The 15,186-nt window shown below is 41.9% G+C and overlaps 1 protein-coding gene across 3 annotated transcripts; it reads left to right on the top strand.

The window, feature by feature from the left end:
• The first annotated feature begins 2,623 nt into the window (after positions 1–2,623).
• tubb6 (tubulin, beta 6 class V) lies at positions 2,624–14,049 on the top strand. 3 transcript variants are annotated; one of them, XM_071329139.1, is made up of 5 exons: positions 2,624–2,765; positions 3,324–3,432; positions 7,969–8,079; positions 10,084–11,143; positions 13,604–14,049. In XM_071329139.1, exons 1-5 carry the CDS (start codon positions 2,709–2,711, stop codon positions 13,626–13,628), a joined length of 1,362 nt encoding a protein of 453 aa, XP_071185240.1. In that variant the 5' UTR covers positions 2,624–2,708; the 3' UTR covers positions 13,629–14,049. The 3 variants fall into 3 exon arrangements, with proteins under 3 accessions (XP_071185240.1, XP_071185242.1, XP_071185241.1); XM_071329141.1 differs by lacking the exon at positions 2,624–2,765 and having other exon boundaries at positions 3,346–3,432; positions 7,946–8,079; XM_071329140.1 differs by lacking the exons at positions 2,624–2,765; positions 3,324–3,432; positions 7,969–8,079 and adding an exon at positions 8,474–8,720.
• Positions 14,050–15,186: the final 1,137 nt, after the last annotated feature.

Raw genomic sequence — 15,186 nt, 5'->3', positions numbered from 1 at the left:
AAGCTCTTTAAATCCATTGAGCTGTGTGCTAGTGATGGGTGGTCAAAAATGGTACTCTACATTATCACTAATTCTGCTGGGTAACCACAGTGACTTTTACATATCCTTCACCAGAGCAATGGACACACATTTCTGTGAACAGGCATTTAGAATCTTTGAGTGCAATCAGACTACTTGTGGACACTTCCCAATACATGACTGATCAATCCTGTTTGTTCTACATGGTACAATTCTATCTGTATATTGTTGCACCCTCCTGAACCAAGGGCCTTGGTTCCTTTATGGGCAGTCCAAAGTTAGCAGTGTGGAAGCCACACTTCTGATATCCTCAATTGGGTAATTTGATCCTTTTTAGTCTTGACACTTGCAGAAATGTCATCTGTTCATGGTCAGGGGAATTAAGGGTAGTAGGCTACATTCTGGGTTGTGTTCATAAGGGGACACCGTACCAAGCGGCATAAAATGGACCGACTACAAATACCTGTTCAAGACTAGCTTGTTGAGTCATATGAATACAACCCATCTAGTCCCGTTTCAGTCTGGTGTGCGTAACTCACCAATGTGACTCACCACCTGGATTTGGTGTTACAGTATGTTGCAAAATTGTATTTTATTTAACATTGGAAAGAAGTTGATTCAGAGCTACACAATTGTATATCATTCACTGCATTTGAGGAACAATGGGAAAGTAATTTTCCTTTGAAAATTGATAAACTTGTAAACTAATTTGAGAGAATGGCCTTTGAATCTTTTGGTATCTAAAGAGCTCTTTGTCTACACCCATATAGCATTGTTCACACCCTCTTAAGCTTTAGCCCCACCATCTCATTTCGCTCTCGGCGCGTTCAGAGCGGTGTTCTGGCTGATTTTGTTTAACTCTGGATAACATAAACAGCCTACCAGCTCTGCTGGCAATCATTTCTTTATGCTTTTTTTGTTGACGTTTACTGACACAGGCCATATTCAACGGGTGTTGTACACTTTAGCTTAAGACCAGTAGCTAGCTAAACAATGAACCTAGCTAGGTAAACAATGTGTAAGATCACACACGTAATGTTAGCTAACGAGCAAGCCAGCTAACGTTAGCTAGTTAAAAAAAACAATGAACATAACGACATGATTTGGCACTACTACCCTGCATGAATCTGCTGGGAGCATACCAACCAGGTTCAATGTTGGCTTGCTAGACTCTAACTAGCAAAGCAAACGGCTCTGGGATACGAATAATAATGTCATACACGTGACGTTAGCTAGGGAGCCAGCCAGCTAATGTTAGCTAGCTAACAGTACACTTTAGCTTGAAATGAAACCACTTCGTCAATTAGAAATGTGTAATATCTGAAAATGTATCTAGCTAGACTATCCGTATACATCATCATGCATGATGGACGCGTCTCCCTGTCACGGATGCCCTTAGTTTAAAGATGTAATCCATAGAGAGGTGATTTCTCCATCTCTTTAGCTATCATACTCTAATTCCACTGATTTCAGAACTCAATTCTCCAGAAAGTGGAGATCAACACTTATGCAGCTCCACTACACGATACATTTAAAAAAGCTGCGTTCGACAGGATTACCAACGCAGACTGACCAGCTCAAATAGACAGAAGCCCTCTATTTGGCAGACCAATCCAAACTCCTCTCTCGACATGTCCAGCCCACTCATTATCTCAGCCAATCATGGCTAGTGGGAAGGTAGCTACCTTTTTCTGTTGCTTAACCAAAAAGGCTCTAATTTAACAATTGTATTTGTATTTACAGATGGCATCCAAGATTGTTATTAAGGCACAAGAAAGTTCACATGTTCCAGAAGACATTCCTGCATTTCTAGTTTCCATCCCACTTCTGACAACGTAGCAAATTCAGAGGGTAGGCCCAACCAGGACTCAAACCTGTGTCCAGCGACTGTCAAGCCAACACCTTAACCATTACACCAAGAGGTCTGTACTTGACTAGGTTGCTCAGTGTTGGGTCAAGCTCGCTACAAAATGAATTACAATATTGTCACATGCTCTTACGTAAGTCTATATAAAGATTTCAGAACTGTCAGCAGACATGCTCAAACTTGCAATATAACGATAGACCACTTAAACTGGTACAACACTTCAACTCACGGGTGGCCAAAAATAACTGAAAGCCACGCATCCAATGATTATACCTTTTTTATATTCAAAATATTGCGTACAAAAATGTACAATTACTAGATTAGCTGCACATGTAGCCTAAAATGTACCGAACAGTGCCATGTTAGATCATATGTGTACCTCCTGAAGGTATATTATGTGTATTGATATTTTTGTACCCAAGGGAACTACACTCATAATGAATGAGTGTAGTGAGCTCAACTTCTAACTTTAACACTTGAAATGGTGCAAGACCTAAAGCAAATACAGCCTAGGCTACTCTTTAATTATTCAACAATGATTTAAAAGCCTACATTTGCATCATAAGTCACAACTGAATTGAATTGATACATTATTTCAACAAACTAAGCCTGATAATATACTTCTCTTGTGAGAATGGAGACGGGATGGAAGATAACGGTTCACTACTTTATTGCACAGCTGGGGTGTCATTCACTTGTCCAGCCCTACTGGGCGTGGAAGTTCGGCAGAGGTGAACCGGAATTTAGTGCGCCTGCTAATCAGTTGAGTTTACCAGGCTGCATACACACTCCAGCCGCCAAGACACCCTTGCACACAGACAGCATGAGAGAAATAGTTCACATACAAGCCGGACAATGTGGGAATCAGATTGGCACCAAGGCAAGTAGAGACCATTGAACTGAATTACTTTTTCATTAAGAATGACTTTTTCATTTGATTTATGTTTTGTGTAGAAAAACCATTTCTTAACTGTATGATGCCATCGCACACGGATTTTGTCCAATAATTTTTACCGGAGCCATTGTTTTTTCAATGGGAATCATCCGTTGCCAGATGAATGACAACGGATGACGAATGAACGGTCTGTCTTTTAACTCCGAAAATACCGTGGGTGTGTCCTTAGCCTAAATGTTTAGAAGCTGATGTGACAAGTTTTATATATAGACTAATTGTAGGCCAATGTTGTATAGCATATGACCCCATGCAACTTTGCCCTTTGAAAATGTAGATTTCCATCGCTTAATTACAAATCTATTTAGCCTATAATAAACTTCATAACGGTCCCTAGCGTTCAGCCATGGAGTGCCATGAAATTGTGCAGTCTATCCATTTCAGCAGCTGAGTGTGCTTCAGTCATCAAATAAGACCGATGATGCCTTGATAACTTTAGGATATTTAACTGTAACCTTTTTTCCTCCTATGTTGATAACTCGACAGTTTTGGGAAGTTATCAGCGATGAACACGGCATCGATCCGGCAGGAAACTATGTGGGTGACTCATCGCTTCAACTCGACAGGATTAATGTGTACTACAACGAAGCGTCCCGTAAGTGTGTCTGTGGTAGAAGGAGTCATCGTGCTTCCAAGTTGTTCCCAATTGTTAAAGGCATAGAGCATTTAACATAAGTGCACTCATGGCCTGCTACAGGGTCCTTACTTCTGGTGCTTTGATAAATTGCTATAACCCTTTTGCCACTTTTTGCTGCAACCTGAACTCAGTGGTAGACGTAAATGTAAATCCGGAACATTCCAATTAAACTGAACAAAAATAAATGCAACATGCAACAATGCAGTGTGACACATCTCTTTCGCATAGAGTTGATTAGGCTGTTGATTGTGGAATGTTGTCCCACTCCTCTACAATGGCAGTGCGAAGTTTCTGGATATTGGCGGGAACTGGAACACGCTGTCGTACACATCGATCTAGAGCATCCCAAACATGCTCAATGGGTGACATATCTGGTGAGAATGCAGGCCATGGAAGAACTGGGACATTTTCAGCTTCCAGGAATTGTGTACAGATCCTTGCAACATGGGGCCGTGCATTATCATGCTGAAACTTAAGGATGACAGCGGATGAATGGCACGACGATGGGGGGGTTCTAACCATGGAATTATTTTAAGATTGTCATACTATGGATCATTTAGCTATTGAATTGAGGACTCTTTTAGGTTAAAAAAAATATATATGAACAAATGATTTGATATATTGAATTTAGCCTTTACTACTATAGCCCAGAGAAATGCATTGAATAACACATTCATGAATGGCAAAAATTAAAATCATAAGAAACAAGCTCTTGAAGTGTCTGTCCTATATCTAGGAGATATAAGAAAGCTCTGGAAATATACTGTGCATTTGAAAGTATTCAGACCCCTTGACTTTTCCACATTTTGTTACATTACAGTCTTATTCTAGAATTGATTAAATAGATATTTCCCCTGGGTCAAACGTTTCGGGTAGCCTTCCACAAGCTTCCCACAATAAGTTGGGTGAATTTTGGCCCATTCCTCCTGACAGGGCAAGTGTAACTGAGTCAGGTTTGTAGGCCTTCTTGCTCGCACACGCTTTTTCAGTTCTGCCCACACATGTTCTATAGGATTGAGGTCAGGACTTTGTGATGGCCACTCCAATACCTTGACTTTGTTGTCTTTTTGTTGCCATTTTGCTACAACTTTGGAAGTATGCTTGGGGTCATTGTCCATTTGGAAGACCCATTTGCGACCAAGCTTTAACTTCCTGACTGATGTCTTGAGATGTTGCTTCAATATATCCACATAGTTTTCCTCCTCATGATGCCATCTATTTTGTGAAGTGCACCAGTCCCTCCTGCAGCAAAGCACCCCCACAACATGCTGCCATCCCCGTGCTTCACGGTTGGGATGGTGTTCTTCGGCTTGCAAGCCTCCCCCTTATTCCTCCAAACATAACGATGGTCAGTATGGCCAAACAGTTCTATTTTTGTTTCATCTGACCAGAGGACATTTCTCCAAAAAGTACGATCTTTGTCCCCATGTGCAGTTGCAAACCGTAGTCTGGCTTTTTTATGGCGGTTTTGGAGCCGTGGCTTCTTCCTTGCTGAGCGGCCTTTCAGGTTATGTCGATATAGGACTTGTTTTACTGTGGATATAGATACTTTTGTACCTGTTTCCTCCATCTTCACAAGGTCCTTTGCTGTTGTTCTGAGATTGATTTGCACTTTTCGCACCAAAGTACATTTATCTCTAGGAGACAGAACGTGTCTCCTTCCTGAGCGGTATGACGGCTGCGTGATCCCATGGTGTTTATACTTGCGTGCTATTGTTTGTACAGATGAACGTGGTACCTTCAGGTGTATGGAAATTGCTCCCAAGGATGAAGCAGACTTGTAGAGGTCTACAATTTTTTTCTGAGGTCTTGGCTGATTTCTTTTGATTTTCTCATGATGTCAAGCAAAGAGGCACTGGGTTTGACTCAAATTGACTCAAATGAGTCATCGGAAGCTTCTAAAGCCATGACATCATTTTCTGGAATTTTACAAGCTGTTTAAAGGCACAGTCAACTTAGTGTATGTAAACTTCTGACCCACTGGAATTGTGATAGTGAATTATATGCGAAATAATCTGTCTGTTAACAATTGTTGTTAAAACTACTTGTGTCATGCACAAAGTAGATGTCCTAACCTTCTTGCCATAACTATAGTTTGTTAACAAGAGATTTATGGAGTGGTTGAAAACAAGGTTTTCCTACCAAAGTGTATGTAAACTTCAGACTTCAACTGTGTATATTTATATATATGTGTGTATATATATATATATATCTCAACTCAGCAAAAAAAGAAACATCCCTTTTTCAGGACCCTGTCTTTCAAAGATATTTCGTAAAAATCCAAATTACTTCACAGATCTTCATTGTAAATGGTTTAAACACCGTTTCCCATGCTTGTTCCCGTTTCCCATGCTTGTTCAATGAACCATAAGTTCATTAAGTTTGTTAAGACACTAACAGCTTACAGACGGTAGGCAATTAAGGTCACAGTTATGAAAACTTAGGACACTAAAGAGGCCTTTCTACTGACTCTGAAAAACACAGAAAGAAAGATGCCCAAGGTCCCTGCTCATCTGCGTAAACGTGCCTTAGGCATGCTGCAAGGAGGCATGAGGACTGCAGATATGGCCAGGGCAATAAATTGCAAGGTCCGTACTGTGAGACGCCTAAGACAGCGCTACCGGGAGACAGGACGGACAGCTGATCATCCTCGCAGTGGCAGACCACGTGTAACAACACCTGCACAGGATCGGTACATCCGAACATCACACCTGCGGGACAGGTACAGGATGGCAACAACAACTGCCCAAGTTACACCAGGAACGCACAATCCCTTCATCAGTGCACACACTGTCCGCAATAGGCTGAAAGAGGCTGGACTGAGGGCTTGTAGGCCTGTTGTAAGGCAGGTCCTCACCAGACATCACTGGCAAAAAGTGCTCTTCACTGATGAGTCACAGCTTTGTCTCACCAGGGGTGATGGTCGGATTCGCATTTATCGTCGAAGGAATGAGCGTTACACTGAGGCCTGTACTAGAGCGGGATCGATTTGGAGTTGGAGGGTCCGTCATGGTCTGGGGCGGTGTGTCACAGCATCATCGGACTGAGCTTGTTGTCATTGCAGGCAATCTCAACGCTGTGCATTACAGGGAAGACATCCTCCTCCCTCATGTGGTACCCGTCCTCCAGGCTCATCCTGACATGACCCTCCAGCATGACAATGCCACCAGCCATACTGCTCGTTCTGTGCGTTATTTCCTGCAAGACAGGAATGTCTGTTCTGCTATGGCCAGCAAAGAGCCCGAATCTCAATCCCATAGAGCACGTCTGGGACCTGTTTGATCGGAGGGTGAGGGCTAGGGCCATTCCCCCCAAAAAATGTTTGTGAACTTGCAGGGGACTTGGTGGAAGAGTGGGGTAACATCTCACAGCAAGAACTGGCAAACCTGGTGCAGTCCATGAGGAGGAGATGCACTGCAGTACTTAATGCAGCTGGTGACCACACCAGATACTGACTGTTACTTTTGATTTTGACCCCCCCTCCCCCCCTTTGTTCATGGACACATTATTCAATTTCTGTTAGTCACATGTCTGTGGAACTTTTTCAGTTTATATCTCAGTTGTTGAATCTTATGTTTATACAAATATTTACACATGTTAAGTTTGCTGAAAATTAATGCAGCTGACAGTGAGTTTCTTTTTTTCCTGAGTTTATATATATATATAGATTGTTTTCCACTTATTTATCCAATTTTTTGGGTAGGCACAAACGACCTTCATTCTTCCATTCATTTTTTTTTAACCTTTAGACAACTCCCGTGACACTTATGGGGGGTCATAAAGCGAAACTGAGAACACCATCGTGTTTGTGAGAATCTCCCTTTGACATTAGGGGAGATTAGTTTTTAGCCCAAACTTTTCGGACGTTACAAACAGAAGTTGGCACATCGACGGTACCGACGTCAGACGAGTCTCCTGACGCCTGTGGGGTTCGTAGAGCAAAGCCGTTCGGACGCTACAGACGTTTTCGTGAGAAGTCCGATTTTTGGGACGTCTCATAGCCTGACAAACACCGCTCTAGCTCTACTACCTATCACCGCAGATGCGGAAGTGCGATACAGGCGGATCCGGTGGATTGAGATGCATCCAATGCAAAATGCAATCTATAGCTTTTTTTTATGTTGCTTAGATTGTTACTTACTATGTTAAGTATAGTCTATGACACCAGGCTGTTTATATAGCATGATGTGAATACATTATTTCTGAAGCATCTATGTACACCTTTTATATTAATTTAGCCTTTAAAGTTAGTGTTAGTTAGGACTGAAATATTCAATGTGAGGGAAAGATGGCAGGCCGCATTGAAAAGGGAAACGTCATCAGGTTGTTGGCAATTCCTTAAGGCCTAAAATAAGGAATGTGTTTTAGGTAATAGGCTATAGGCATACCTGACGAAGTCTTGCTTGTGAAACAGCCTACTGTACAATGCCATGCATTCAGATACATTTGAAATGTATTCCAATCTGTATAGGTGTTTGGTTGTCTTTTTCCCAGCACACAAGTATGTCCCCAGAGCAATCCTTGTGGACCTGGAACCTGGGACCATGGACAGTGTCCGGTCGGGGTCCTTTGGACAGCTATTCAGACCTGACAACTTTATCTTCGGTAAGTGGACACTGTAACACCTTACTTAAAGTCAACAGCTAAATAATGCATTATTATTAGGTATTATAGGCATCTAAGAGCATGTATAATATCCTATTGTATGGCTTATTTTGTCTCTATGTAGCTAACACATTTTTTCCCTACTGATTCAAAATGGCTGTTTTTAAGTTACCACAATATCAAGATCACAGAATACGGATTCTCAGTGTTTCGAACAAACCTACACCTTGCCATCTACTGGACAGGTTATGGTACTACTTCTACACTGTCATAGGGAAACCGAGAGGAGTAAACTACACAAATAAAGGTACCTTAGATAGAAATAAAAATAAATTAGCCTGCATATCACTTACAAGTAAGTACATACATTTATTTGACACTTCTCAATATAACAACTGACCACATAAATAAACTGCTGTCAATTTAACCCAATTAACCTTTGATTTTCAAATATAATAATGTTTTTTTTTTTGCCTTTCCTTAGTTTCATTGCAATGTCTTGGTTGTAGTGCTTTTAACCTTTCTAAATACAACCTGAATCCAGCCATCCAGTGGGATCAAGATAATCCTGATGTTCGGCAGCAAAACTATCCTAATCACCTTTGAAAAACGCAAAAAACGACTTTTAATCCTGATTAAAGGTAAAATTGGATTACAAAATCCAAATCCAAACCTGTAGGATCAGAATCAAAATGTTCCGTTTTGAAAAACCCAATTGACGTTTAATCCTATCTGATTGTCAAAATCCGATCAGATAACTTTTGAAAAACTGGGCCATGGGGATCAGAATTGATCAAGTTTATAACACAAAGCCCTTGAAAGCTCTCTAGATGAGCCATGGCATCAAAGCAATGGATGTTTTGGTTCTGAACAGTGCTCTCAAAAAGGATGACTTGTTGTTTTTTAGGAGGGTATTTACTATAGTTGCACGTTTTCACCCATCTCTAATTGGTAGCCATAGGGAAATCCTTCAAGGATTTGATAGCAGCATATACAGACTGGTTAACCTTACTTGAACGGGAAATATGTGAGGTAAACGTAAATATGTGAAGGCTGTTCAAATGGTATCCTCTACAGACATAACAACTGATTGTCAATCTACATCAAGGACTTGCGTGCTATCTTGTGTTGTGTCTCGTACGAACCAAAGATATGACATGTGACTAAACTACACATGATTGTCATACAAAAACAAATTGGAATTAAGTGATCTACAGTTATGAATTAAATCGTTCAATCATCACACATCTTAATCCATATGATGTCCTAGTCCAGTTGTTCTCATTAGGGCACACAAATGGAAAACGTTTTAAAATGTTCTGCAATTGAGAACAGAAATTAGAGTTTCTCATTGGACAAGTCAAGGAAGTCCCTCACAGACAGTTTTCTTCTGTTCGAAGTCCCTGTACAAACATTCCTACCTGGGTTCAAGTGTGGTGGTGCCAGCAGTATTTTTCAAGAGGTGAATATAGTCATTAGGCACCATTCGGCATCAAATGTAAAAAAGCTGGGTGAAACAGGGAGGGACTACCTAGGTTTGTCCAATAAGAAACACTCATTTAATTTTTTTTGAAGTTTTCCAATGCATGACCTAATGAAGACTGGGATGGATCAAGTGTGGCGGTCCCAGCAGAAGTTGTCAGGAGATGCATGATACATGGCCTTAGTCATTTACCTTTTCATTAGCAGCTACGGGGGAGACAATGGAAAACTATTTGACAGAACATGTAGCTTGTACAAATGCCAGACTCAACCTACGTTCTTGCCTAAATCTCTTGGACATTTGTTTCATCAACTTTTCAGGGTTTTCACGTGGACTTGAGCCCGAGAATCTCACCTCACACACACCCTGTACTGACCCCACATTCTCTTCGGCTTAGACTGGATGATAAATGGCTCACAATTAGCTTGTGTTTGAGGTAGTGGGGGTGGATTTGGGGTTACTGGAGGGATGGGGTGTAGGATTTAACTGACAATTTTCATCCCTTTATGCTGTCCTTGCAGGGCAGACGGGTGCGGGGAACAACTGGGCCAAGGGCCACTACACTGAGGGAGCAGAACTGGTAGACTCTGTGCTGGATGTGGTGAGGAAGGAGTGTGAGCACTGTGACTGTCTCCAGGGCTTTCAGCTCACCCACTCCCTGGGTGGGGGCACGGGCTCAGGAATGGGCACCCTGCTCATCAGCAAGATCCGTGAGGAGTACCCTGACCGCATCATGAACACGTTCAGCGTCATGCCCTCACCCAAGGTGTCCGATACGGTGGTCGAACCGTACAACGCCACGCTCTCTGTGCACCAGCTGGTGGAGAACACGGATGAGACATACTGCATTGACAACGAGGCGCTCTACGACATCTGCTTCCGTACCCTGAAACTGACCACACCCACTTACGGAGACCTCAACCACCTGGTGTCGGCCACCATGAGCGGTGTGACCACCTCACTGCGCTTCCCTGGCCAGCTCAACGCCGACCTTCGCAAACTGGCCGTCAACATGGTGCCCTTTCCCCGCCTACATTTCTTCATGCCTGGCTTTGCACCACTAACCGCCCGGGGAAGCCAGCAGTATCGCGCCCTGACAGTGCCCGAACTCACCCAGCAAATGTTTGACGCCCGCAACATGATGGCGGCGTGCGACCCGCGCCATGGCCGCTACCTCACCGTGGCCACTGTTTTCCGAGGGCCCATGTCCATGAAGGAGGTGGACGAGCAGATGCTGGCCATCCAGAACAAGAACAGCAGCTACTTCGTGGAGTGGATCCCCAACAACGTCAAGGTGGCCGTATGTGACATTGCGCCCCGCGGCCTTAAGATGGCCTCCACATTCATCGGCAACAGCACGGCCATCCAGGAGCTGTTCAAGCGCTTCTCGGAGCAGTTCTCGGCCATGTTCCGCCGCAAGGCCTTCTTGCACTGGTTCACCGGGGAGGGCATGGACGAGATGGAGTTCACAGAGGCCGAGAGCAACATGAACGACCTGGTGTCTGAGTACCAGCAGTACCAGGAGGCCACGGCTAATGACGGGGAAGAGACATTTGATGACGAGGAAGAAGAACTCAATGAGTAAGGATAATGTTGCCTGTTTGTAAAAAAATATATATATTTTTTAGGGGATAGAGGTGCTCAAAGTTTTGCATACCTCACCCTACCAAGAGACATCCATTCCTTCATTTCTGGAAAAGATAAAAGGTTGAGTCTCATATCGTTTAAAAGCTTACGAGAAAGGTTTTCTAACAACTTAGACCCTATTTTACATCATCAGAGGGTTTTCATGTTGGGTGTCATGTTTTGGCTGATAAATGTACTAAAATGGGAATAACATTTCAACTTTAAAATGGTAACACAAAGATTATTGGAGGTCACCACATCCAAAAATGTTGTTTTAAACTATAGTGTCAATCTTTCATAGGAAACCTATTGAAATCATAGAAATACAGTTAATAGAATATACATTCCCATTTAAGTTGACATTCAATGGTGGGTTGACCGGCGGTCATCTTTGTGGTTAATCTATCTTTGAAGTTAATATTTCAATTCAATTTAAATTATGTACCAGCTAAATTGCAGTGGTCTGAAGGGATATGTCCATTCTATGAATGCTATTTCTATGATTGAAATGACCCACTCGGTCTTCAAGAGTATGCTGTGTCTTTTACACATTTTTAAATAATTGATGTTAAAGATGATAAATAAATAATATAACCCTGTTTGTAAGCTTTTAAATGATATCAAACTTAACCGTTTAACTGTTCCAGTGATGAAGACATGGATGTATCATGGTAAATACATTTTAAAAAATCTTATTTACAATGACGGCCTATCCCGGACAAACCCAGAAGACACTGGGCCAATTGTGCGCTGCCCTATGGGACTCCCAATCACGGCCGGATGTGATACAGCCTGGATTCGAACAAGGGACTGTAGTGACGCATCTTGCACTGAGATGCAGTGCCTTAGACCGCTGCGACACTCGGGAGGGTGGGGTATGCAAAACAGGTCAACTTTGAGCACATATATCTCCTAATTGTTTTAGAATTCAGGTCCTGAAAGTCACTTTCTGAACATTTCTACCATGGGCAAATATGTATAGAAAGTTTAGTTCAAAAAGGGATTGAAATCAAATGAAATGACCGTATATTCAAATCTGTATGTACGTTTCTCAATTAATGTTGGTCAGATGTGGGCATGATATGTTTGATGGTTGATCTGCTCTAGTCTAGTGCAATGCAAATGGAAGACAAAGTCAAAACATTCAACTGTCTTGATGAACTTTTCCTTATTCATCTCTTAATCTTTATTTTACCTTAAACTTTTTCTGTTTTATACCCTTTAGAATACCTTTAGAATATAACTTGTTCCACTGGAAGTGTCAAGCCTTAAGGGACTTCCTGGATGAATAAAGAACAACACTGGTGTAAATGCTTAGTAGATATAGCTCCAGACACTCTATGGTACGACTGTGATAATGGACAATACAGAAAAGCACACTGCCAATAGCTTGCTAATCGTTCTCCCTCTGTTGTGGTTAGAACTTGATTTCCTAGCAGTTCTATTGGGGGGACAAAGAAAGGGAACCAGTCATTGTAAACCCCAAGTGTTTTGTTCATATCCGCCTCAGTCATGTACCACAGCAGACAGGCTTCAACGTTCCCATGGTGGGGGGCAAATCCCCCCCTCCTAACCCTAGTTACAACAGCTGCTGAGCAAGGCTTTCTCTATTTAGAACTGTGGAGCTAACAATAGGGGACGTCCAGTCTGCACCAAACTATTTAGAGCTATTCATGACCTCAATGAGTCTTCTGCCATACACGTACTAGCTAACTGAGTCAGCTTAGTGCTAAAGTTGGAAGCATTGAAGTGAGAAACAGACACCAAGCATGTGTGAAAAGGTTTATACCTTTAAAGACAACTTCACTAAATGTCACAATTAAAAGCACCTTGCATGCTATGTGGAAGTGAATCTTTCTCTGTGATATGAACAAGATGAAGCATGATCACCATCTGATTTTAAAAGCTCTCCCTAACAACATTTACAGGTCTGTAAGGTGGAAGCTCCCCCACACTGATTACACCTACTGTATACAGATCCTTCAGATCTGTTAACATCTTAGTGTTCGGGCCATGGGGAATGGGAAGGAAGTGAATTGGTGTTGGATGTACGTTGACTTGATGTGGTGGTTGGAAGGGCTTGGCGTGGTATGCACAGCTGGTGTCACAGACGCTCTTGGCCCGGCCAGTTAGCTGGGAAGTCAGCTGCAGAAGTGCTTCATGCCACTCAAGTTACATTGGCGCTGACCCTGAGAACAATTCCAGGGTGTGTGTGTGTGTGTGTGTGTGTGTGTGTGTGTGTGTGTGTGTGTGTGTGTGTGTGTGTGTGTGTGTGTGTGTGTGTGTGTGTGTGTGTGTGTGTGTGTGTGCGTGCCTGAATTATTTTATGTATTACATTATTATTACATTAGTATGAGCAGGCAGTTTATTACACTTTGATCTTGATACATGTTAACTGTGTCCTGTATCCAACAGGGAATGGAACCTTGAAGCCCAATAGCTTGAAGCCCCCATCTTTGAAGACAATGTTATCTCACTGAGCTAAAGCTAAGGCGTTAGCACTGGAAACAGAAATATCCAGCAATGATGCTGACAGTGTTTTTACCTTAATAGTGATTGTTTAGGTATTATCAGATACTGTAAGTGTTTATCCCTGTAAGGATTCACTGGCTCATGAATCGTGAATCGTTGATAGCAGAACAACTATGTGAGCAAAAGAAAGCCAATTGAACTCTCTATAGAAAGCTGTTCTTGCGTTAGAGCCAGAACCAGATACAGTACGCTAGATTGCAGTATGTCACAACCAACAACCAACCAAGTAGTTTGCTTTAGTAAGTAAGAGATTGCAATTATCTTCGAGCATTTCGGGTCTGAATAGTATGTGAATCAAACCTCAATAAATGTTTCCTTGAAATTGTCAATTTGTTGTGAGTTTGAAGATTGAAAATAACTACAGTTGGTGAAATTGTCGGACGCTGTCTTAAAGAGAGAACGTGCAGCTGTTAAAGACCCAGTGTAACCCTCCCATGTGTCTCTGTAGCCTCACTCTAGCAGAAACCCACTGCCTATTAGGGGGAGGACTGTGCTGGCTCTCAGACTGGGTTATGAAAATATTGCCAAATAAGGGGAAGAGTGACTTAGTATATGTATTTAATGGGGATTAATAGATGGTGCACATTGGTACTGCATAGGGAGATAGAGTGTGTGCATGAATGGCACCCTCTGGTGGGTAGATAGTGAACAAATAACTAAAGTAGGAAAATGATGCTGTTGCTTTTCTGGTTGCTTGAACCAACAAGGTGTATGGTTTTCGCCCTTTTCTTTAACGAAGGTTATGGCATACACCCACATACACCCGCAATTAGATCCTATACAGCCTATGGCAGCCTTAGCCTATAGGCTATTAAAGTTTGGTAATCTTGTATAAGACATGTTCTTATAACCAATAAAGGGATTGTGTTTCTTACCTCAAGATGAGTTATGCTGCTGTTATAAAATGCTAGTCATTTTAACCAAGTGACAAAGTAGTTATTTAAAGATAGACTAAGCGTTCTAACGTTGGCACAAGGAGCACCTCTTTCCCGCCTAAAATGCTTTTGTTCGTAGCGCAGCATTGCTCCTTGTCAGTCTAGCCTGGTCTCATAGACTAGACGTAGCATAATATGATTACTCAAATTAGAAGGATTTTATTGCTTTTAGTATGGTTACATAAGACAGATGGTTACTTAGGTTACTTATAACATGAACTTCTAGCAACCCAAGGGTGGTGAGTTTGAGTCTCATTGCGGACAACTTTAGTATTTTAGCAACTTTTCAACTACTTACTACTTTTTAGCTACTTTGCAAATACTTAGCATGTTAGCTAACCCATAACATATAAGTTTAGCGAATTCGTAACATATTGTACGTTTAGCAAATTTGTAACATATAGTACATTTTGCAAATTCATAACATATAATATGAATTGTAATTTGTAACATACACTATATATACAAAGGTATGTGAACACCCCTTCAAATTAGTGGATTCACCTATTTCAGCCACACCTGTTGCTAACA

The sequence above is a fragment of the Salvelinus alpinus genome, chromosome 10 (genome assembly GCF_045679555.1).
Source record: "Salvelinus alpinus chromosome 10, SLU_Salpinus.1, whole genome shotgun sequence".
In the NCBI taxonomy this organism is placed as follows: domain Eukaryota; kingdom Metazoa; phylum Chordata; class Actinopteri; order Salmoniformes; family Salmonidae; genus Salvelinus; species Salvelinus alpinus.
Note: the sequence above shows the minus strand (reverse complement) of the source record. Positions and strands in the feature narration are given on the sequence as shown.